This window comes from Danio rerio, chromosome 5 (genome assembly GCF_049306965.1).
Source record: "Danio rerio strain Tuebingen ecotype United States chromosome 5, GRCz12tu, whole genome shotgun sequence".
Lineage (NCBI taxonomy): Eukaryota > Metazoa > Chordata > Actinopteri > Cypriniformes > Danionidae > Danio > Danio rerio.
The window spans coordinates 71,672,847-71,700,000 of NC_133180.1; the positions used below are offsets into that span (position 1 = coordinate 71,672,847).

A 27,154-nucleotide genomic window follows, 5' to 3' on the forward strand; every position below is an offset into this window, starting at 1 on the left:
ACACGTATGATGTCTGTCACCGTTTCCCGCCTTTTCCTCCCTTTTTCTTCAGCGAATCCCGTGATATCTGGATGATGAGGTCATTGGTGAATCAACACTCCCTTCGCTCTTTCCAAAAGTTCAGGATGTGTGTGCTTTTTAATGGCTAGTGGTAATTTCTGTTTGAGAACTATTTCTAATTTTGTCATTCATTCATTGATTTTTTTGATTATCAGGGGTCGCCACAGCGGATTGAACCGCCAACTATTCCAGCAAATGTTTTACTCAGTGGATGCCTTTCCAGGCCTGGGAAACCCCCATACAGTCTTACATTATTACTCATACACTATGGCCAATTTAGTTAAACCAATTTATTTCATGTCTTTGGACTGTGGGGGACACCAGAGTACCTAGCCGGGACTCGAACCAGTGACCTTCTTGCTGTGAGGCAACATTGCTAACTACTGGGCCACCATGTCGACCTATTTTGTAATATAATTTATATATTATTCATTTATTCATTTTCTTTTCGACTTAGTCTCTTTATTTATCTGGGGTCGCCACAGCGGAATGAACCACCAACTCATCCAGCATATGTTTTATGCAGCGGATGCCCTTCCAGCTGCAACTCATCACTGGGGAACACCCATACACTCTCATTCACACACATACACTCCATGTCTTTAGACTTGTGGGGGAAACCGGAGCATCCGGAGGAAACCCACGCAAATGTGGGGAGAACATGCAAACTCCACACAGAAATGCCAACTGACCCAGCCAGAACTCGAACCAGTGACCGTCTTGTTGTGAGGCGACAGTGCTAACCATTGAGTCACCATGAAGCCTTTGTAAATATTTTACTATTGTAAAAAATATTTGTAAAATTTAAAATACTATGTCTGTTTAAATATAATTTTATTATATACATTTAAATATACATAAAATGTCATTTATTTATTATTTATATAATTTAGAAATAAGAAAATAAAGTGGTTAAAATGATTTTGTAAAATTAGAAACGTCATTCAGTCACTTCCGATTAATTTAGGACTTTCTTTAATGAATGAAGGAATGTATGCATGTAAAAATAAATATTTAAATAAATAATATTGCTAAGCCCAGACTTTTGAATCAAAGTGCATTTAATAATTTCTCAAAGTAAATTAATTTTATTTAACAATATTACTACAATAAAACGATCTTACTTTTACTTATCCAATAACTTGCCTAAATAACTTAATTTAACCTAGTTTAATCTTTAAGCTGCACTAAGCTGAATAATAGATCCTTGTGATAACTAATAGATCCTTGTAATAAATAAGTTGAAATTGTATGTACTGCCATCATGGCAAATACAAAAGAAGGTACTTACTGGAAATTAGTTACTTTAGTTACTATAATGTTTAAAAACAAACTTCTGCCTATTAAACAGCACTTGGGTAATTATATATATATATATGATCTGTGCCCCAGCGAGTGTGTTTCAAGCATAATGTTCATTAAACCAATTAGAGTCTCATCTCCCATTTCCTTTAAGAGTCAGTTATGTCGTGCCATGGCGCATTTGGTATTTACATGGCGGACTTGTTGGCATCATAGCATCTGCAGCGCGAGGATAAAGAATGAGTCTCCTCCATTCTGCCCCTTTACTTTCTCTTTACTTTAATTTTACTCTTTACTTTCGTGGATGAGGAAACGGTTTTGTAAGCACTCCACTGAAGATATCCATTAGCCTACATATTTAATTTTGTTTGTTCAGCGCAAAGATTTGTTTAAAACTATTTCTAAATTCAGCTCTAATTTCCAGCAAACGAATAAAAGAACAATAACAACGATATGTGGTCAAAAAACTGAGTTATATCCAAACACACGTCCTATTCCTATGCCCCATATAGTGATGCATACATCTCCAAAACATGACAGGTGGACAAATCTGAACTTGTTTTTATTAAAACAAATACAAATATGCATATAATAAGTAATACTACTAACAACATTATACGAATGCGAATTGTCATGAATACAATGAAAAAGCCCCCGCCCCAACTCATTAAATCCTACATTCATTAGTAATTGCTGTTTAACTTCCCACAACAAGTCTCTAACAGACGATCTATAACTCACAAGCTTCCAAAAAGAATGAATATGAACCAGCCCTAAGGGTTTTTACATAGTCTGAGAGGAGGAGTCGGTGGCCACATAGGAATGTAACCGTTTACATTAAAAATTGACCCCATTGTGTGTCCCCATCCCTGACAGCGCTCCTCAATGAAAAGTCCTGGCAGCCGCACTTTACGGCAGTCTGTGGAAAATCACACCACCTTTGAAAGTCTACTAGACCTGCCTGTCCTGGCAAACAGTCCCGCTTCTGGAGGGGGTAAATACATTAGGCACTTAGTCAGTCCTGGCTCCTGCTCCTAAAGCACACATTAGGGAATTACGCTGAGTACACTGTGGACTTCAGTAGGAAACCCTGCCAGTTTGCTCTTTAACTTGGCAAATGCTTGTCACATTAGCAATCAAGCTACTTAAAGTGGCAGAAGGCCACAAAAGAGTAGCCTACTAAGATAAAATGCATTAAGGGGAACAAAAGAGTTGAGGGTGCGTCCATTGGCCTCTAATTTACTTGTAGCTTTTAAGAAATGTTCTTTCGCCTTGATCTGACAATCTGAGGGACATGTGAGTTTTTCTTCGATATTCATTCATTTTCCTTCGGCTTAGTTCCTTATTTATCAGGGGTCGCCACAGCGAAATGAACCGCCAACTCTTCCAGCATATGTTTTATGCAGCGGATGCCCTTCCAGCCACAACTCAGTGCGGGGAAACACCCATACACTTTCTCATTCACACACATACACTACGCCCAATTTAGTTTATTCAATTCACCTATAGCGTATGTCTCTAGACTGTGGGGGAAACCGGTTTCCACCTGGAGGAAACCCACGCCAACATGGGGAGAACATGCAAACTGGCCCAGCCAGGATTCTTGCTGTGAGGCGACAGTGCTGCAGTGCTAACCACTGAGCCACCGCGCCACATATTGCGAAAGAATAGAGTTTTAGATGACTTGAACAGCTCTGTTTGGACTCAATTCATAATTCTAGATTGATCCTCATCATTTATAGATAGAATTATTGATTTGTAGGAGAGCACATCTACACTGTAAGAAACTGCTGTCAAATTTACAGTATTACTAGCCATTTTTACAGTATTACTGGCAAAATTTGCAAGCGCACTGTAAATTAACAATTACAACTTGTCACAATCCCCAGCGATCGTTACTACTAAGATCGCTGAATCTCATTCACAATAACCATTGACTACAAATCCGCCATTTCTGGACTACATTTTCATACATGCACTCTGCTCACAGACACACATGCTTCCTCATTCTGACTGATTACACTCACACCACCTGAGGATTGTCAAAGACTGATTACACACACTACTTAAGCAGCACACACACTCACTTCCAGGGCCGAGTCTTGTTATCTGTAAAATAGCACTACAACGTGTTTTCCTTGTCTTGTTTTCCTGTGTTTTGACCTAGCCTTGTTTATCCAGTTTTCCCTGTCGGCCGCCTGCCTTCTGACCTCTCGCCTGATACTTGACTATGATTCTGGACTGCTTTTATACATCTGTTCGAACCTGTGTTGAACATTGCTTGCCTGACCACTGAATAAACCTGCACGTGGATCCTACTTCAGTTGTCTGTGTCACTCCCCGTGTTACACAACTGTGTAAAACTAGTAGGTATAGTACATAGTAGGTATGTGGCTCAGGAAACTTAAACAAAATCTCAAGAAAAGGTTTTATATGCTCATTTAATAACCCATAAAATACCCCATAGGATCAAAAGGTCCATATTGACCATATTTGGAATGGTCATGAATATTAATGTGTTCTGCTCTCAGCAATTGAACTTCTCATTTTAATTCAATTCAATTATTGTTTTATTAGGATGAATTTTATAAAGCATTTATAAAGTTTACATTAAATGAACATTTATACATTATTTAAAAAAATGAATTGAATAAACATGAGAAGGAGGAAAAAATGGCTCACAGTATGGCTCTTTCCATGTACCGAGCTTTTGTTATTGGACTATGCCGACCCTGATTTTCTTTATAGGGCCCCTTTATAATATTATAAATAATATGTGTATATAATAATAATGGCAAATTATTTTGACTTAAACTGTAGTTTGATGAACTAAATGTGTATTTTATTTTCTCATCCCCCAAAACAAGATGTTTAATCGATTTAGTGGTTGAAAAACATGCATTTGCATTTCACAATAAGGTTTTTGATAACACATATTAAAAACAGAAGCATTCTTAAGTCCTACATACACTCGCAAAAATGACATTAGCTGTTTGTTCAAACTATCTATTTAAATTGAGCTGAAGCAACACAATTCTTGAGATTTTTTAAGGTGGACAGCTGAATTGTTTTATGTTTAATCGACTTAAATCTGTAAAAACTAATCATTTAACCTAATTCCTTCATGTTGTCCTAACACATGTCGGTTGTGTGTATAAACACCGTTCGGTTTTACGAATCTCCCTCCCAGTCCAGACAGAAAAAAGCCTATAAAAATAAATCTGTCTGTGTAAACAGCCTAAGTTTGATTCTGTGACCACAGAATGACCCCATACTATTATTCTTCCTTCATCGTCCTCTCCAAAATACCTTTGTCCTCTGGGAGGTGATGGGATTCATTTTTTGGGCATTGGTAGCCCAGGACAACGGGGTTTTGCTAGTGCTGCAATGCTCGTCCAGTCCAGAGCAGATGTTTTGTTGACTCCTGACCCTCAGCCAGATGAAACACAGGGGGTTTCCACCCACTGCGCTCCAATCTGCCATCTGCCATTGAAAGGTCACAGAGTAAAGGGGGTTTGTCTCTCGCAACAAAAAGTTAAAGGCTAACTTAGAAGCCCTTTCATGCCTGAAGTCCGGGAAAGAAACAGAATACTGTACACGCTGTCAGTGAGGACAATGAATGGATGTCCAAAACACCACTGCATTGTTTGGGCTGAATACTTAATAAGTGTAATTCAAAAAGTCACTCAGCAGTAGGTGAAAGGCAAGTTAACCTCGATCAACAGCATGCAAACATTTGATAATTAATTTGGTTCTACTCATTCTTGATTTTTTACATTTTCCTTTCTTTCTGTTTTTCTTTCTTTCTTTCTGTTTTTCTTTCTTTCTTTAGACGTTTAGTTCGGCTCATTGAAGTCAGGTTTTCGACTTTAATCCTCGCTTTTCTAAACCACTTTTATGAAACAGCCCCCAGGGCTTTTTGTTGTTGTTGTCATTGTCATATGCCAGAAAGTGCGTAAAAATACATGAACTGGAAAACACATCGGGCCCTATCATACACCCGACGCAATGTGGCGCAAGGCGCGACGCCATACTTGTTTGCTAGTTTCAGCTTGGCGCAAGAGTCGTTTTGAGGCGTTGCGCCACGCTCTTTAAATAGCAAATGCATTTGCGCTCATATGTGCGCCCATAGGCGTTCTGGTCTAAAAAGGAAGGCATTCTGAGGCGCATTGCTGGCACGTTGCTATTTTGAGATACTATAATACATTTTTCATTAGACCAAAACTAACCCGGTCTAAACTCCAGCGCAGAGTTGCGCCTCGCTTACACACTGCTTAATACACACAAGATGTAGAGCAATACGCAAATATCTTTACATATGAAAAAAATTAAATATTAGGGATATATATAGGATATAATAAGAATATATATATAGGATATAAATATAAAGGATTAAAATATTACAAAACATATTATTTTCTAGCCTACATAAATATGAAAAATCACTGCTTTTATGTCTTCTTCATCTCGGGAGGCTTTTTCAGTTCATTCATAACAATTTGCTTTTGTATAATGTTATTATTATTAGCAGTATTATTTATTATATCCATATTTATATTTGTTTTATTAAAAACAAGCTTAGATTTGCCCACCTGCCAGGTTTTAGACCATATGGGGCACAGCATCTGTTTTAGGATATAACTCAGGTTTTTGAACACACTTCGTTATTATTGTTCATTTATTCGTTTGCTGGAAATTAGAACTGAATTTAGAAATAGTTTTGAAACAAATATTTGTGTTTAACAAACGAAATTAATTATTTATAGGCTAATTGATGTCTGTACGTACAAGGTTTCCCTATCCACGAGAGCGAAAGTGAAAGTAGATCATTTATCTCTCATTCTTGCGCAGTAGATGCTCTGTTTAACAGTTTTCTGTTAAAAAAAACTGTTAACTGTTTGCTTGTGAAATGTTCAGTTTTTCCACTTCCACTTACTTTACGTCATGTAAATAGCAAATGCGCTTATGGCGCGACACAGCTGGCTCTTAAAGGAAATGGGAGATGAGACTCTAATTGGTTTATTCTCAAAACACACCTATAACTCATTAAGAAAATAAACTCAACCCTTTTAGACCATGCGCCGCGGCGCAAAGTGGATTTTCCCGTCCTCAATATTACCAAATATGGATTCTGACATGCCCTGAATGTGTTTGCGCCCTGCGCTTTCCGTTTTGCACATGGACCGTCAAAATAGAGCCCATCATGTCTCTTGTTCATAACTGTTTTAACAGTTTCTTAGTAAAAAAAAAAAATGCACTTATTTTTTCCTGACTATGTGCTTGTCAACATTATGCATTGTATCCTTAATTTGTTTCCTTAATTTGTATCCTTCAAATTGAGCTTCAGTTGTAATGAACCCAGAACATTCCTGCAGGCACTGACTAGCATGAGTTGTGTAAAACGATCAGGCTACCTGTAAGGTGGTTCAGTTTTGTTAGAGAGGTGTCAGCACCCCTGGCCTCTTTTATCCCCTTAAGCAACACAACAATAACACACAATCTACTCCGTTTTAAACCCTAATTTCCTGAAGTGGGGATTTAAACTCGGAGGAGTCTTTGAGTCTTGTCTGCTCTTTATGAAACAATGGCCCGGGGCTCTTCGCACTCTCTCTGTAATCACTGGAGGAGACCTGATCCTCCAGGCCCACATCTGTTAGTGTTCATTACGCCTGTGTTTATTTGTCCCTTGTACTGAGGGATCCTATGGGAACCACAGGTCCTCTGAGGGACAGAATGCAGCCATTAACCCACCCAATACTCTTCTAATGAGTGCTGCTCCTGGGGGTTTTACGAGTCTAGGGACTAGGTTCATGCTTTCAGAAGTCATAGCCTATATAATACCCCCACATGAAAACAATCGTGTTTTTTTTTATTTTTATTTTGGTGCAGATTCTGAATGTTTCGCATGAAGGTCCATTTAAAGCATCCATATGGAAATAAGAAACTGTGTTAAAACTAGGGCTGCACAAAATATCGTTTCAGCATTGATATCGCAATGTGTGTGTCTGCAATAGTCACATCGCAGGATATGCAATGTTGAGTCGGAATAACTATTGAGAAACACATGAGAAATTACATGAGATTTGTGAAGTCATTGCAAAGTATAACCATGAATTACTGAATTAATACAATGAAGACTATACAGTGGTATTTTACGTTTTATTATTTAATTTCTATACCTAAACAGGTATAGAAATGCACTTCAATCACTGTCTTTTTGCACTTCAATCACCGTCTGATTCAGCTTAGCTGCTAAAACTGACCTCCGTAGACTACAGCGAATAGTCGGACTGCTAAACGAATCACTGGCACTACCCTTCCTACACTTCAAGAACTGTACTCTTCCAGAGTGAGTAAAAGGGCTCGCAAAATCGCTCTGGATGCCTCGCACCCAGCACACTACCTGTTTAAACTGTTACCGTCTGGTCGACTCTTCAGAGCACCAAACACAAAAACAGCCACACACAGGAAAAGTTTCTTTCCTCAGGCCATCTACGTTATGAACAGTTAAATATCCCCCAACTGTGCAATAAACATATGCAATACTTTCTCATACACACTTGTACACAGCACCTTATAGCAATATACAATGTAATACTTTCTCCATTCGCATTTGTACACAGCACCGCATAACCTATTTATTTATAACAAATCTGTACATACAATTCAACATCCAGATCTTTTTACAAACTGTATCTCTGTTTAATGTTTAATGGTCATCATTGTTTTTTTCCATATTTATTTTGTGTTGTCACTTGTCACTTTATGCACACTGGAAGCTTCTGTAGCCAAAACAAATTACTTGTGTGTGTGAAGCACACTTGGCAATAAAACTGATTCTGAATACTATTTGACTCTGTGGAAAACCATTAAGCACTGTTCATTTTACTTTTTTCATTGCTCTATAGTCATTATTTTTGCTTGCAATTTCTTTATTTGAGTCCAGTTTCATGACCAATTTGAAGTTCTCCAGTTATCTGCAACTGCTGGATCGCCGGTGAGTGTGACAATATAAATTTGTGGGCTGCACGATACTGGGAAAATATGCAATATTATTGTTGAGTATTTCAAGTAGAACTAGGCCTGGACGATATGGCAAAAAATTATATCACAATTTATTTCTTAATTTCGGTCAATACGATATATTTCAAGAGTTCCCACTTAGATATGCAGGTTTGGCATGCTGTCCCGGGAGAGATCCCTGAGCTCGGAGATATTTGAGGCCAGGGCTCCCGCCTGGTCTAGAAGCATATCAGGAGAACCGAGATCAGGTAGGTCTCGATCGCTCCCCCTTTCAACCCAAGCTCATTCTGGAAACGTAGCCCCGCGGACGTTTCTGGAGACCGCGTTTTACGTGGCCGGAGGTACGTAAAGGCCGCGTTTGTTTTTTTTCGAGCGAACGCCGCGGGGCGGTGTGGCGCCGCTCCGCCCCTCCTCTTCGTGCTCGCCGGCCGACGGCTCGCCTCCGAGTGGAGGGCTTTCCCGACGCAATCAGTTCGTCCGCCTAGCTCACAGCGTTGCGTCGGCAGAGCGGAGGCCCCGGACGAGGAGGAGGAGCCGGCCGCGGTGGACGACGACCGGGATCGAGTCCGGGGAACAGCGGGTTCCGGAAATCAGGTAAGACGAAAAACGGAATCCGAAAAATGAGGGCGAGAACGCGGCGGGATCCAAAAACGTGGTCGAAATCGAAGACGAGGGCTTTTGCTTTTTTTTTTTTTTTCCCGATCCGGCGGCTTTTCGCGCGAGAACGGCGCGGGCGCAAACGCCGCGCGCTCCCGAGAGGCGCCGGCCCGAGACGCGAAAAAGCGCGCACAGCAGCCTCTCGCGGATCCGCGAAAACAAAAAAACGCTCGAATACGTACCTCCCGGGACGTAAATCGCGGTCCGCAGAAATGTCCGCGGGGCTACGTTTCCACAATGAGCCCGGGTTGCCCCCTTTAGAAGGGGAGAAAAAGGAGGAGATGGGGAGGAAGGGGGGATTCTTCCAAAACGAAGATAGAGCAATGAGGAAAAAGTGAACTGTTTGTATTAAGCTAGAAACATTCTGATTGGATTATTACTGATTACAGATGAGTGGCCAGCAGTGCACAATCATATCACGTGCTCCTCTCGAAATTAGTTTATGAAACTTCACTTCCGATATCGATATGGACGAAATTAAAAAGCCAGGAAAAAACTGCCAAGAACACACACAATAGATGTCTGTACCTACAAATGTCTGTAAACTGAATTTGCAAAGTCTTTAATTCCTCCAGGCTCTTATAACTTTTTTTTTAAATGAAAAAAGAACAAAAAAAAATTAATGTTCACTTTTTATTTGTATTAAGCCTTTACAAACAGATGAGTATATTCATAGTTGTGGTTGCTTTTCATCTTGAACATCCTTTAAGGGTTATATCTGTCTATTTATATTTGTGTATGTAATTACCTAATAAAATTAAAAGGTTTAATATAAAATAGTTCTTATATATATTTTCTATTTATTTATTTATATTTTTGAAAATACATACGTTATTTAGTAGGCCACTAAGTCATCATTTATTTTCGCTGCTCACTGCGCGCGGAACAATAATCACCAGCCAATGAGAGTGATTGTAAATGTAAGAAAGCCAATAAGACAAAAGTGACTACCTTATGTGTGTGCGTCCGTACACATTGCACTCAGCCAGTGTTGCCAGATTAGGCGGTTTCGAATTTGATAGGGCGTTTTTTTTTTTGCATTTTGCCGGGTTTTGGATAGTTTTAGGCAACACTGCACATAGCTGTGCTAGCTGTTTTTCACTCATATTTATATATTGATATCGAACTATTGACCAGCCCTAAGTATAACAATATTTCTTTCGGTGTAACATTTCCCTAGAAAAATACTCGTTTTATTAGCTACGTTTTTAAATCATTTATTTATGTAATGATATTAAAATAAACAGGTAAAACATGTTTTTCAGATCTAATTAAATATCAAGATATCAATAATTTGAGATAAATTGTGCAGCCCCATACTTAATAATAGTAATCAACTCCTTCGGCTTAGTCTCTATTTCAGAAGTCACCACAGTGGAATGAACCACCAACTATTCCAGCATTTGTTTTACGCAGCGGATGCCCTTCCAGCCACAACAAAGTACTGGGAAACACCCATAAACACTCCTTCACACACACATACACACACACACACACACACATTCATACAATATTGATAATTTCGTTTATTAATTTCACCTGTATTGCATGGAATCCAGGGGAATCACACGCAAACACAGGAGAACATGCAAACTCCACACAGAAATGCCGACTGGCCCAGCTAGGACTTGAACCAGCGACCTTCTTGCTGTGAAGCGACAGTGCTAACCACTGAGCCACCGTGCCGTCCCATATTAATCAACATACTAATATGTGTTTATAGGGTCAGGATTAGGTTTAAATTTAGGGTAAGTTGCATGCAATGTCATTTCACATTATTTATGTTTATGACCACAGTAAGTTTGTGCAATCTGTGTAGCACAGTAAAACAAAATGTTTCTGATTTACTTATTAAAATATACTCGTCAACTCCTCTGACACTGTGACAATGTGAATGACTTTCAAGCATCTGCCACCGCCAGGGATGAATGGCAAAACCACAGGCATTAGCGGGTATTATGTGGTAAGTAGCAGGGCATTGTGCATGGTGAATTATTTACCTTGATACCGATCACTTTGTAATGCAGTCCTCCACAGACAGATGGCTCAGGTCAAAAGCATCAAACAAAAACAACACACGCCTGGTGTGTTTTGCTGCCCTTTTTTTTATACTTGGCCAGCTGTACATACAGAACACAATCTAGCAAAAACAGAATGTACAATCAAAGTTTGCCAAATTCCTGATGGAAATAAGGAGGAATCGGATTTCAACAGGCCAACACAAGCCACTTTAGCAGTCAATATAGGAAATCGTGCCAGAAAAGTGGACGCATCTTCATGAGGACATTAGGTCTCTGTAGTGATATGATAACAGACTGCAGCTTCTCTTCCTTTGGCACAGTTTTTCATTTCCTGAAGCTAAATGCAGCGAGAAACACATGCAAACAGAGCCTGTATTGAAACTGTCCTGCACAATCGGTCATTCTGGTTTAACGCATTAGACACACCACACATGGCCCTGTGTGTAAATTACAGCCATTTTGGCTCAAAACTAAAATTTGAGATTATTAGCATGTAGGGTCGGAGTGACATCCTGTATGTGTACTGAATGCACATGGAATCTTATTGTGACTTTATTCGGCTTAGTCCCTATATTAATCTGGGTTCGCCACAGCAGAATGAACCACCAACTTATCCAGCATATGCTTTAAGCAGTGGATGCCCTTCCAGCTGCAACCCATCTCTGGGAAACATTCATACACACTCGTACACTACGGACAATTCAGCCAACCCAATTCACCTGTACCACATGTCATTGCACTGTGGGGGAAACCGGAGCACCTGGAGGAAGCCCACGCGAACACAAGGAGAACATGCAAACTCCACACAAAAACGCCAACTGACCCAGCCGAGGCTCGAACCAGCGACCTTCTTGCTGTGAGGTGACAGGACTACCCACTGCGCCGCCATATTGTGACTTTAAATATATGTAAATCATTTGAGATCAGTATAAGCTTCGTACATGTATTTTTTATGAATATACTACTATAAAGACATCCTACTAGGACATATTAAAAAAAGTAAATAGCATTTATACTTTTCCCAAAATCTAAATCTATTTAAATAAATCCTTTTTTTTTTTAAACGTTCTATCCATCAAACAATCCTAAATTTTTTTCAGTGAATGCAATACTACCCTGCTATTTAGTATACTACACAAGCATACTACCCTACTATACTACATTCTACCGTGCTATATAGTATTAAAAAAGGTACAGAAGTCAAACATTTATTCATTTTCTGCCACTTTTCCGGGGCCGGGTAGCGGGGGCAGCAGTCTTAGGAGAGAACCCCAGACTTCCCTCTCCCCAGACACTTCCTCCAGCTCCTCCGGGGGGATACCGAGGCGTTCCCAGAGGGACATAGTCCCTCCAGCGTGTCCTGGGTCTTCCCCGAGGCCTCCTCCCGGTGGGATATGCCTGGAACAACTCCCTAGGTAGGCGTCCAGGAGGCATCCAAAACAGATGCCCGAGCAACCTCAGCTGACTTCTCTCGATGTGGAGGAGCAGCGGCTCTACCCCAAGCTCCTCCCGTGTGTCAGAGCTCCTCACCCTAGCCATAAGAGTGCGCCCTGCCACCCTTCGAAGGAAACTCATTTCGGCCACTTGTATCAGAGATCTTGTTCTTTTGCTCATGACCAAAAGCTCATGACCATAGGTGAGAGTAGGAACGTAGATTGACTGGTTAATCGAGAGCTTTGCCTTTCGGCTCAGCTCCTTCTTTACCACAACGGACTGATACACTGACCGCATTACTGCTGCCGCTGCACAGATCCGCTTGTCAATCTCACGTTCCATCCTTCCCTCACTCTTGAACTAAACCCCAAGATACTTGAACTCCACCTGGGGTAAGGACTTCACTCCAACCTGGAGATGGCAAACCACCTTTTTTCCGGTGGAGCACCATGGCCTCGGACTTGGAGGTGCTGATTCTCATCCCTGCCGCGTCACACTCGGCAGCAAACTGCCCCAGTGCATGCTGAAGGTCCATGTTCGATGAAGCCAACAGAACAACATTGTCTGTGCATACCAGAGATGAAATCCTATGGTCCCCGAACCGGACCAACTCCAGTCCAAGGATGCGCCTTGAAAAATGGGGCAAGTACCCCAGCAGGCACAGGACATCAACATGACGTCAGGTTAACGTTGGATCCCTGAGGTCAGGGGATGTGGGTAGCACAATCGGCTCACAGCAAGAATGTCGCTGGTTTGAGCCCCGGCAGGGTCAGTTGGCATCTCTGTGTGGAGTTTGCATGTTCTTCCTGTGTTGGGGTGGGTTTCCTCCAAGTGCTCCGGTTTCCCCCACAAGTCCAAAAACACGTGTTATAGGTGAATTGGGTAAGCTAAATTGTCCGTAGTGTATGAGTATGAATGAGTGTGTATGAGTGTGTATGAGTGTGTATGGATGTTTCCCAGTGATAGGTTATGGCTTGAATGGCATCTGCTGTGTAAAACATATGCTGGATAAGTTGGCGGTTCAGTCCACTGTGGCGACCCCTGATTAATAAAGGGACTTAGCTGAAAAGAAAATGAATGAATGAATATTAAATATCCCGTCGGAAGACAGTGAGCTCTTTTTGCACATTTCATCAACAGCCGCCCATCAAAGACTTAGTCGGAAGGTCTGAAGTTCGCATGTGAACTTCTCCTCATCTCCCTCCAGCCTTGCATCTCTCATCTCCTTGTCGAACACTAATCCTTTTGATTCGAATCTGCCGTCCCTCATACATACAAGGAATTCAGATGTGGAAGCTGGTTTGTATTACTGTCAGTTGGACCACTGGCCTTGCCAAAGCGTCAAAGATAACGGCTCACTCGCTTCTTTGCGAGCCTGTCAGAGTGCCAGATATAAGTGTTTGGTATTCCTGGCATGGCATGTCAAGTAGAATCAGCGCATCTTTCCAAAACAACACAAGAACGGCTGTAAATGATCTACCTGTACTTATACTTTATATGCAGTTCAAGTTAAAATTATTAGCCCTCCTGTGAATTTCTTTTTCCAGTATTTCTCAAATAATGTTTATTTTTCACAGTATTTCCTATAATTTTTTTCTTTAGTACAAAATCTAATTTGTTTTATTTTGGCTAGAATAAAAGCAGTTTCAGTTTTTATGTCAATATTATTCAATCCCTTATGCAATTTTTTTTTTGATTGTCTACCGAACAAACTCTTATTATACTTTTATCATTATGATTTGCCTAATTACCTTAACTTGTCTAATTAGCCTAGTTAACCCTTTAAATGTCACTTTAAGCTGTATAGAAGTGTCTTGAAAAATATCAAATAAAACATTATTTAATGTCATCATTCCAAAGATAAAATAAATCAGTTATTAGAAATGAGTTATTAAAACTATTATGATTAGAAAAGTGCTGAAAAAATCTCTCCATTAAACAGAAATTTTGGGTGAAAATATACAGGAGGGCTACTCACACTTTATTTTAAGCTACAGTTCTTACTATTAATAAACCATTAACTATGACTTTTGCCCCAATAAACTCCTAATTTGTTTATTATTTATTATTAAGGTAGAGGTTTGGGTATTAGGTAGGAATAAGATCATATGCACTTTATAGGTACTAATAAACAGTCTATATCTTAATAATGGACAGGTAATAAGCCACTAGTTAATAGTAAAAATTGGGTTCTAAAGTGTAATGTCCTATTTTAAAAATGAACTAACCGAAGGCATTAAACAAAATAAACAAACAAACAATCCCGGTCTCTTATTGGACAATTAATAAGTTTTATGTATGTATATTATTATTTTTATTATTATTATTAATATTAATATTATTACTATTTTCATTATTATTATTATTATTATTATTATTATTATTATTATTATTATATTACTATTATTGTTGTTGTTAGTATTATCATCATTATTATTATTGTTATTATTATTATTATTATTAGCCTTTTGTTATTATTGTTATTAGTATTATAATTATTATTGTTGTTGTTGTTATTATTAGTATTATTATTATTGTTGTTATTATTATTAGCGTTTTTGTTATTATCATTGTTTTTAATATTATATTCATTATTATTATTATTATTATTATTATCATTATTATTATTATTATTATTATTGTTGTTATTATTAGCGTTATTGTTAGTACTATTATTATTATTATTATTATTGTTGTTGTTATTATTATTAATATTATTATTAGTAGTAGTAGTAGTAGTAGTAGTAGTATTGTTACTATTATTTTTATTGTTGTTATTCATGTTATTATTATTATTATTATTATTGTTATTAATAATGTGCGATGTTTAATTTCATTTTTAAATTACATAACTGAATCAACTAGGGGGCGACACGGTGGCTCAGTGGTTGCCTCACAGCAAGGTCGTTGGTTCGAGGGGTAAAACATATGCTGGATAAGTTGGCAGTTCATTCCACTGTTGCGACCCTGACTAAGCCGAAGGAAAATTAATGAACATATATTCATACCTATAGCGCACCCGGGAGAAACCCGCGCGAACACGGGGAGGACATGCAAACTCCACAGAGAAATGCCAACTGACCCAGTCAAGGCTTGAACCAGCAACCTTCTCGCTGTGAGGCGATAGTGCTACTCACTGTGCCCACACGTTGTCTATTATTATTATTATTATTATTATTATTACTATTGTTATTATTATTATTATTTTACTTAAAGCTATAACTTTACGAAAACAACAACACATTTTCACTATTTGGCGGTTCATTCCGCTGTGGCGACCTCTGAAATAGAGACTAAGCCGAATGAAAATGAATGCATGAATGAATTCTCACTATTTACAGAGCAGCAACTAAAAGTGTGTCAGAAAGAATTTGGGGCTTTTACAATGGATCCATTTGATTAGAGGGCCACCCGGGCCAAAACTGACCTAAGAGCTCCGTTTTTGCCAATGTTTGTCAGACATGTTGCAGGACCAAGCGGCCTGTCCACCAGTTGCATTCGAACAATAGATAAAAGGTACTAGGCATAGTAACGTGCCATCCTGAGTGGGAGAGCGGCCTTCGTTTGTATCTCCATGTTTAATTAGAGGAGTCTGAGTATGATAGGGCACAATGGTGGCTTTGTGGTCCGACTGAGGCAGGGAGGCTGCCAGACAGAATTAAGATGTGGCCCACCGCCAGTGCGGCTCCATGTGCTCGCAGTCCACAGAGGGAGGCCAAAAACAGAGCCGCCACCATCCTGTTTCAAATGAGCCCTGCCAGTGTGCTCCTCCGATAAACTCACTGATAGCACTGGACACAATGCTAGCCCGGCCAAACACTTGCAACCCAATCCTGCATTCACATCAGCTCTGAATGCAGGTAAAACAAAAGGCCAAAGAGCAGTTAACCCTGCCTGATACTCAACCAAGACTATTGGAAGAAAGCTGCAGTCAAATGCTTTGTTTCAATGTACATGACAATTTTTGGCTTTTTTAGTTGTAATAAACATTTGTGGAGTAAGTTTACAAAAATATATCCATCTTTCTCTTCAAAATTGGTTACTTGCGACTTCTAAGAAACAATGATGCCCAAAATAAAGACAGAACCACAGAATCCAGTCACATTTTGGATCAAAGGAGAGCTGTACATCTAATCGAATTGTGATGTGGACAAGTTTCTGAAAATATTAAAATGCAAAAATATTAATTACATTATTATTAAGAATTTTATTATTATTAATAATAAAGTTTATAATTATTATTAATCATAGTATACTTGATTATATTATTATTATTATTATTATTATTATTATTATATTTAATATTAGCATTAATCCTAATATACTATATTATTAATATTATTATTATTATTATTAATTGTAATTTACTTTATTATTATTATTATTATTATTTTATTGTTATTATTATTAATCATAATATACCTTATTAATTATAATAATAATAGTAATAATAATAATAATAATAATAATAATAATTATTATTATTATTATTATACTATTATTAATAATAAAACTAAACTTTTGGTATTATCATCATTATCCATATTAGTATTATACATTTTATTATTAATCATAATTTACTTTATTATAATTGTTATTATTATTATTCATAAAAATAAATTACTGTTATTGTCATCATTATTTATTCATATTATTATAATTAATATTATTAATATTATTATTATTATTACAATTCAACTATTTTTTTAATATTATTATTGTTGTTGTTATTGGCATTATTAATCATAGTTTACTTTTTTATTATTGTTATTATTAATAATAAAATAAACGATTATTTTTATCATTGTTTATCAATATTTTTATTATTAATTTTCATTATTATTAATTATAATATTAAATAAACTATACTAACTATAAAAACTTTATTATTATTATTATACTATTATTAATAATAAAAATAAAGTATTTGTAATATCATCACTATTTATTCATATTATTATTCATATAATAATTATAATAATAATAATAATTATTATTATTATTAATCTTACTTTATTATTATTATTATTCATAAAAAACTATTGTTAATATTTATTGTATTTATTATTTATTTATATTATTATTATTATTAAACTATTTTATTATGCTTATTATTATCATTGTTTTCATTATTATTATTGTTATTATTAATTGTTTTTGTCAACATTATTTATTAATATTTTTTATTAAACTTTATTATTATTTATTACTACTTGTAATACAAATAATAAATAAACTATTTGGTATTATCATCATTTTTTATATTATTATTTTTATAATCAATATTTTATTATTATTATTGTTTTTGTTGTTGTTGTTGTTATTGTTAATCTATGATATAATTTTATCAGAAATATAAAAAAGTTTTTATAAGAGTTTGAGGGAAAAAGTAAAAGTGAGTTTAATAGAGTTAATAAAAATCATTTGTGTTAAAAGTTGGTAAGTCTATGCTTTCAATTATTTACACATTACTCAACCATTAAAATGCAGAGCCCCCGCCAGCCCCAAATTACAGTGCAACAAACAGTCCAGAAAAATTATTTAATCTTTTTTATTATTTAAAAAAATATATATAATTATATATATATTAATATATATATATATATATATATATATATATATATATATATATATATATATATATATATATATATATATATATATATATATAAATGCAAACATTTCTATGAGGCCCTAAACTTATTTTTTTATTGTGATAATTTCTGCAAAATACAATATTTCAAAATCAACATTTTTAAAATTACATTCACCCGAACATAAAAGCAGAGTGATGTGATGCTATGCGTGCTGATGCAACCTGTTTGCTCGCGATTATCCACTGGTGCAATGCTACCAATTATGAAAACATCCAGTCCAATTACACTCTACCGCCATCTGTCCTTCTAATGTAAATCACACAGAGTGAATGGGCATTCAAAATAGGGCAAAACACCCGATCAGGGACAGGGTGCGAGGGCGGGGAGGGCCTCAGGCATTCTGGGAAGCCTCAAACAGATTAGTCACACAGAATTAATCTAGACTAGAGAACAATGATCGCCGAGCTTCAGGCAAACCCCAGCTGTCGTTCTATAAAAGAAAAGCGAAATAAGATTTAGGGCTCTGGGTGTCTACGAGACTTGGGCAGGAGGAGTGGCCCGTACTTACGAGCACCCGGAGGGGGGGTTGATGCCCTAAACTCTCTTCATCAGAGGCCGTGTATGTCGTTCATTAGCTGAGGCCATGTTCTTCAGAGAGAAGCACACTTTGCTTTTGTTTGTGTGTTTGAGACTCAAATTGGCTGCATGTGCTCTGGTATGCAGTAGCTTTTATATTGCATTTCTTAAAGGGATAGTTCACCCAAAAATTTTAATTAGCAAGTTTGAGTTTGTTGTTTTGTTTGTTGAACACAAAAGAAGATATTTTGAAACAGGGGCGCCTGCAGGATTTTATTCAAAGGTACGCACATATCCAGCACCCATCATCCCTTATTCTTATTTCAATCTCAATAAATACTGATCCAGGCTGTCAAAGGCAACATTATTTAAGGGCATTGCCGCAAGTGAGACAAAGAAAATGAAAGCACATCATTGTATCTTAATTTTAATGTTTTTTTGTTGTTGTTGTTGGTCAGTTATCTACTAGATCAGTGGTAGGGAACCTATGGCTCTCGAGCAACAAGTGGCTCTTTGAACAAAAATATATGGCTCTCCTGCTGTCTTCCTTCAATAATATTTTACTGTTTAAAAAGTATAAACATAACTAAAAATCAGTTTCCTATTAAAAATACAATTACAATCCCCTTTTAAATTGTAATTTTACACACCACAATGAATAAGAAGTCAGTAAACAATAAAAGGACCTTTTGTCCAATGTGCGTTTGTGGCAATATGGATAAAATTGAATTGGGACACCAATAAAGGGCGGACATCTTACATTTCTATGGTCACTTAAATTCAAACAACAATTCATGAGTGGTGATGGCAAAAATAACAATAATAAAAATAAGAATAAAATATATATATATATTTGAAAAAAAAAAAAATATATATATATATATATATATATATATATATATATATATATATATATATATATATATATATATATATATATATATATAATAAAATAAAAAATTAAAATCGTTCTTTCTTCATTTATGGACTTGCTCAACATGTGACGCTTTATATTTGATTATTTTTGAGCTGTGCATGGACATAAATCAGGTTTTGTTTAAACCTGTTTATTTATAATACCTGGGCACCACCATCTCTCAGGATCTAAAGTGGGACATTTACATAGACTCTATTGTGAAAAAAGCCCAGCAGAGACTGTACTTCCTTCATCAGTTGTGGAAGGTCAACCTGCCACAGTAGCTGCTTTTACAGTTCTAGACAGCCCTCATCCAATCCATCCTCTGCACTTCAATCACTGTCTGGTTTGGCTAAGCTGCCAAATCCGACCTCCATAGACTACAGCGAATAGTCCGAACTGCTGAACAAATCACTGGCACTACCCTTCCTACACTTCAAGTACTGTACTCTTCCAGAGTGAGTAAAAGGGCTCGCAAAATCGCTCTGGACACCTCGCACCCAGCACACTACCTGTTTGAACTGTTACTGTCCGGTCGACTCTTCAGAGCACCAAGCACAAAAACAGCCAGACACAGGAAAAGTTTCTTTCCTCAGGCCATCTACCTTATGAACAGTTAAATATTCCCCAACTGTGCAATAAACATGTGCAATACTTTCTCATACACACTTGTACACAGCACCTTATAGCAATATATAATGTAATACTTTCTCCATTCGCATTTTTACTCAGCAACGTATAACCTGTTTATTTATAACAAATCTGTACATGCAATTCAACATCCAGATTTCTTGACTAACTGCATCTCTGTTTAATGTTTATCGTCTTTTTTTTCTCATATTTATTTTGTGTTGTCACTTGTCACTTTATGTACACTGGAAGCTTCTGTAGCCAAAACAAATTCCTTGTGTGTGTGAAGCACACTTGGCAATAAAACTGATTCTGATCTTTATAGTATTAAATAATAATATAGTATTAGTAGTAATACAGTAATATTTTAGTAATTTATAGTAACACAGTAGCAAATGCATTTAAAAAAAAAACATTTTGATATATATACATCCAAATGGCTCTTTACAAAAATACATTTGCTAAAAAAAAAAAAATCAGAAATGGCTCTTTGCTGAAAAAAGGATAACAAGAATAACAAGAATAACAAGAATAACGAATAACATCTAAGGTGAAGTACTTCAAAACCTCTCAAACTCTTTTTAAGGGTGAGAGAACTCAGAAACTCATTGTGAGAATGAAGATGTCTGCTTATTTGTGCCAGTCTGTCAGATAAAAGTGTTTGTAACACCTTGAATGGTAGCGGTTCCATGCGAGAAGGCTGCGCGGCCACGGGCTGGGCCTGGAGTTCCCGCGGCTCAAGTGCTGATGAGACTGGGAGACTGGACCCCATGTGAGAAATATTTGTCTAATTAGTTTTAGGGTTTTTGGCAAATGTCTCAATTAAGTTTAACTGTTTTAAAAAGACTTTACTCATATTGAACCTTGTTTTAAACAATAGCTCTCTATATAGTCATTTTTAGTGTGCGGAAAAACCGCCAGCAAAATTAAAGTCAATAGATTTCTGTACCCATCTCCAGCCATGCAAGTACACACACACTTTAAAACACAAAAACGCACAGCTTTATTTATTGTCATTATTTCCCGCTTTGTCAAAATATGGTAGTGTATACTGTTTAATAATCAATTTAAATTATGTTATAAAAAAATTAAAAAGTGGCAATAATTTGCGCCCTCTCATGGTAGGTACACATGGCAGTCGCCACTGTTTTGAAGAATGTTGGAACCATTGACAACTATAAGTAAAACAAACACTATGGAAGTCAGTGGTTACAGATTTCTTCACTCAAAAAATATGTTTACGGCAAAACTACTTATTTAAATTGAGCTGAATTTATAAAAATTAATTACCTTAACTTAATTCCTTCATGTTGTCCCAAGATAAATTGATTGTGTGAAACCGAACATTTTTTTTACAGTGTAAAAATCTTCAAAATACCTTCTTTTGTGTCAAATAGAAACTCAAGTCAAACAAGTCAAGTGTGAGTAAACATCATTTTGAGGTGAACTATCTCTTTAGCTACTGTATGTGTGTGCTATTCAATCAACAATATATTTGATTCCTTCTGGGTATCAGACACAGCAATATTATGCAGTCGAGAATCTTATCACTTACTTGCATTCTCCTCTCCCGTCTGCAGTTGGTTCACATGTGCCTCCGTTTTGGCATTTTTCTGAACATTCCAGGCCTGGAAATGCAGAAACAGGATAACTCATTTCTGTTGAGCATTACATGATGTTTTGATCTCAAACTACACACAAAAAAAGATGTTTGCCGTCTGTTCAAACTACGTATTTAAAATGAGCTAAAACAACACAATGCTTTAGTTGTTTTGGGGATAAGTTCATTATTTTATATCCAATCCACTTCAATTTGTGAAAACTAATTAGCTAACTTAATAGCTTCATGATGTCCCAACGCAAATTGATTGTGAGGAACCCTGCATTTGTTTACAGTCTATTATAAATGACCAAAAGCAGTCATCCTAATTTGAAAAGTGAGTTGAGTTCGGATGCAAAAACCTGAAATTTTCTTCTAAAATGTGTGTAGGTTTAGCACTTTCACTATTATGCCAAAGAATATGTTATTTGTATTGCCTTAAACATGAAATAACTGATCATAAACATAGGAGGATTAGAAAAATGCTCATTTTTAAAAACAATTTCAGGCGGCACTTGGAGGTTTTTGCATCTGAGCTCTTCAAATATTGAGGTTTGGTTTCAAACTGTGCAAAAGCAAGTGAGTTTCTGGGGAGAATCCAGAAAGAAAGTGTGACTCCTTACACCTTAAGGTGATGTTTGTGGACAGAGGGACATGACAGCACACTGCTGTGAGCATTTCTTCATTCTGCAGCTGTTCAAGGGGAATGCAATATGGCAAGCTGTTTTTACATTTATTCGTTACAAATAATAACCATTTGGTTACTTTAGCTAATCTCTAAACTACTACCTTATTTTTTGTATTCATCAAACATTACTAAAAAAAATGCAAAATGGGCTAGCATCCTTGTTATTACTTCTTTCCTATGCTGAATAGTTTCCAGTCTATTCATTTAGCTTTTTTTTTATTTTATCAGACTATTCGCTTTGCTTGGTGCAATACACAATGTAGGGCTGGGCGATATATCAATCATTTTATTTATTTTCGGCTCAGTCCCTTTTTTAATCAGGGATCACCACTGTGGAATGAACCGCCAACTTATCCAGCACATGTTTTATACCAGTGGTTCTCAAAGTGGGGTCGGGACACCCCGAGGAACAATGAAGGGGGGTCACATGGTGATTTCCAAAAATCTATTTTTATTAAACCATAAGAATTACCATATTTTTTCCATGATGTACTGAAAAGAAAAAATAGTCGTTTATAGTTACTATATATTACTGTATATAGTTGCTATAGTAGCTTATAGTTACTATCTCTATTGTATTGCGACCCCTGGGGTTATTACATTATATTAAAGACACAGCAATAGTGTCAGCAGATTGATTTGATAACACCAGGTTAAACTTTCTGGCACATTTACAGCACTGACATACATTTAAAAAAATTCTACGAGGAAATACTTGGGTTTATTGGTATGTGTGTGTGCGCGCAATTGCATGCAAGGTTTCGGAATTTATAACCACCTCAGAAGATATTGGGGGTCGCGAGTCACTTGCATTGTTATTTTGGGGGTCGCGGGCTGAAAATCTTGAAAACCCCTGTTTTATACAGCGGATGCTCTTTAAGCTGCAACCCAACACTGGGAAACACCCATACATTCTTGCACACACTACAGCCTATTTAGCTTATTCACTTAACATGTACCGCATGTCTTTGAACTGTGGGGGAAATCGGAGCCCCCGGAGGGAACCCAGACGAACACTGGGAGAACATGCAAACTCCATACTGACACATCAACTGACCCAGCCGAGGCTCGAACCAGCAACCTATTTGCTGTGAGGCGATTGTGCTACCCACTGCATTACAGTGATGTCGCTGGGCAATAAATCGACATTCTGAAACTATAATCGATCAAATTTTTCCAGCTCAATTTTTTCAATTACTTTCCCTACCGTGTGTGGAGTCACATGACCCCGCTTTGTCAAGGCTAATTTGTACTTACTATATTATGATTTATACTTATTTTATTATTCTGATATTATTCTTCTGCCAAGCGCATGTGTATGGTCTGGCACAACCCATACCCCTCTCAAAAAAATTTAGCTACACATCACAACGATCTGTAGCACAAGCTTTGTGATTGGTCGGTTTGGTGGCGGTGATGAGGGTTGGGCGGCGAAGAGAGCTGTGTTTTAGACAATGTGTGTTTTAATTTCAGTTGATGTTCAATAAATAGTCATAGATAGTAGATGGTGCGTGTTTACTTCAATTATTTTAAAATCAAGCTATGCACCCTTCATACTGAACAAGACCTGTCAGTGAATTATGAGGGCAAAAACATAAAATAAATAAAATAATCATTGTTTAATCGTAATCGAGTTAAAATGTTCAATTAATCGAGATTTTGATTTTAGGCCAAATCGCCCAGCCCTAACAGAATGTCTAGTCGAAATAGTAACTATTATTGTTAAAAATTGTTGATGATTACTGTAATATATAGCTCTTTAAATTTAGAAACACATATTTATTATTAACTATTTACTTGGGGGACTGTGAGGGAAACCGGAGCACCCAGAAGAAACCCATGTGAACACAGGGAGAACATGCAAACTCCACACAGAAATGCCAACTGACCAAGCCTGGACTCTTCGACCTTCTTGCTGTGAGGCAGCAGTGCTAACCACTAAGCAACCGTGTTGCCTACTGTTAAATTCACTTTTAATAAATAGAAAATAGAAAGTTACTCCTGTTTTTTAGAGAAAAAAATGTATTATTATAATTAATAAAGACATTTAATTAGTACTATAAAAACAAAAAAAGGATACTGCAAACAACTTGAACACTAATACATATTATAACATTTTATTATTAAATTATTTGGAATACACAACAGTAAAAACAACTAAAATACACAAAAGTCAGAAGTGAGTAGCTCCAATTCAAAGACAAATTTGTTAAGCTGAATATTTAAAATTGGGATATTAACTCAACACAGCATAACAAGTTGTAATCTAAACAAGTAGTAATCTAGCCTAAACTAGCAAGTAACTGAACTGATATTAGTCATTACTAGAGTAGGTTTCAAAGAAATAGTATTTTAGTACTAGTACTAATTTAGGACAATTAGTACTAGAAAAACTGAAAAGGTTACTACAAACAATTTGAATATATATATATATATATATATATATATACTGTATTCAAGTTATATATACAAATAAATTTAGAGAACAAATCAATTTTATTTAATTTAATTTAATTTAGGGAAATACACAATAGTCAAAGCAGTTACCTCCAATTTGAAGACAAATCTGTTTAGCTGAATATATAATTTTGGCATATTAACTAAACATAATGACATAATAACTAATAAATGTCATTACTAGAGTAAATATCAAAGAAATATATATATATATATATATATATATATATATATATATATATATATATATATATATATATATATATATATATATACACGCAACAATAATCAATGTTTTACCAGTAACATTAAAAGGGACGATTAGTACTATAAAAATTGTAGTTTACTACAAACTATTTTAAAACTCGTGATATATATACAATATATCAACAGTATATTTACAATAAGGGTTTATTTAATTCGTTCAATCACTCATATACATATATACTGTATTGAAGTTATATATACAAATAAACTGAAGGAAAAACTGGAATGCACAATAGTCAAAGCAAATACCTTCAATTCAAAGACAAATATGTTAAACTGAATATATAATACTGGCATATTAACTAAACACAACGTTGAATAAGTAGTATCATAGTAATATAATAAATAGCCCAAACTACGTTACTTGTGAGGAACTGAACTAATAGATGCCATCAATCATCAATTTAGTATCAAAGAAATACTAATGAAACTAATGAAACTAATGAAAACTTGTACTTACCAGTAGCATACTCCAYATATATATATATATATATATATATATATATATATATATATATATATATATATATATATATATATATATATATATACACACATATATATATATATATACACACACATATATATATATATATATATATATATATATATATATATATATATATATATATATATATATTAGCAACTAGCATAAAAATTCACACTATGGATATAAACGGCTTGCCAAACATGCACGTTGACTAGCATCTAACTGCAAGAGTTGAATCTTAGTCAAACTGCAACAGTAACACAAGCCATGTGGAGCAATTCAAAAACACATTTACGTTTAAAACTTTAGAAAATATTTCAGCTTAATCATTTACATTATCATTTGTGTATGAAAAGTTCAACTAAAAACAACAGAATAACAAACGACTTGCTATAATTTCTGCCGTCTGAAATAAGCGAGTATCAGTGCGCAACAAGTGAACACTTCTCTCAGACTCTAATGATACATTTACAAACAAAACTGACAGAATTAAAAGCATACTAGTACATGTGTTGGTCATAATGTTCACTCAAAAACTGTGACAATCATATAATGAAGAAACCTATAAAGAAGATAAAGCATCTTCCAGCCAAACGTACCTTGTGTCAAAGTATTGAGTGATATCACAACAATTAGTTTCACGAAGAAAAGATGCATTCCTTCTTATGGATAGTCCACGCAGGCTTAACATATATCCAACATTGGTCTGTTCAAGAAAAAGAAACGAAGCACGTCAGTATGAAGGATAGATCCAGGAGCCCGCAATACGGTGTTGCTCGTGCGGTCTCAAGCTGAGTGAATGAGCTCGAGCATTCAGGGCTTCATTCTCCTGCTCTCTTCCAGAGGCTCCTTCCGCCACAGCAATTCACCAGCGGCAGCCCTGGCTATTCATTTACTTGACAAACTTTTTGAAATGGCAGTGGGAAAAACACGCCCTCCCTTTAAACTCGCCTGGGGATTTCAAAACACGCACGCGGGAAAATCTCAGCCGATTTGAATGAGCTGCAATGAATGCTGTCGTAAATAATAGCCTACAGTATGATTTCAGCAATAAATATATAGCGTAGTGTACTACTCTGACATTTTTATTTAGAGTTCTATTGATTAAAGTCTACAATATAAAGGGGGAATCCACATTGTAAAAAAAAAGTTGGCTCAACTTAAAATTTTAAGGCAACAAACTTCAGGACATGTTTGAGTTGACTCAATTTAAATCAAGTCAAGTGCAGTAACTGGGTTGAAAAATGTCCTGAAGTTTTTGTCTTAATATTTTAAGTTGAGTCAACTTAGTTTGTTTTTACAGTCTATCTATTAGGGCTGCTCGAGTTTGGGAAAAATCATAATCACAATTATTCTGGTCAAAATTGTAATCACGTTTATTCAAAACGATTATCAGTTGAAGTCAAAATTATTAGCGCTCCTGAGATTTTTTTAAA

The 27,154-nt window shown here is 36.1% G+C and overlaps 1 protein-coding gene across 4 annotated transcripts in view; it reads right to left on the minus strand.

Annotated features, from left to right (window-relative positions):
• The window catches only part of notch1b (notch receptor 1b), a 190,383-nt gene that overhangs the window by 78,282 nt on the left and 84,947 nt on the right, over positions 1-27,154 (minus strand). For 2 of the 4 annotated variants that reach the window (XM_073951084.1, XM_073951085.1), the window contains 2 exons: positions 26,318-26,424; positions 21,772-21,844 (listed from right to left, as the gene is read on the minus strand). In XM_073951084.1, coding sequence (XP_073807185.1) covers positions 21,772-21,844; positions 26,318-26,375 — 131 coding nt within the window. In that variant the 5' untranslated portion in view covers positions 26,376-26,424. 4 annotated transcript variants of the gene reach the window in all.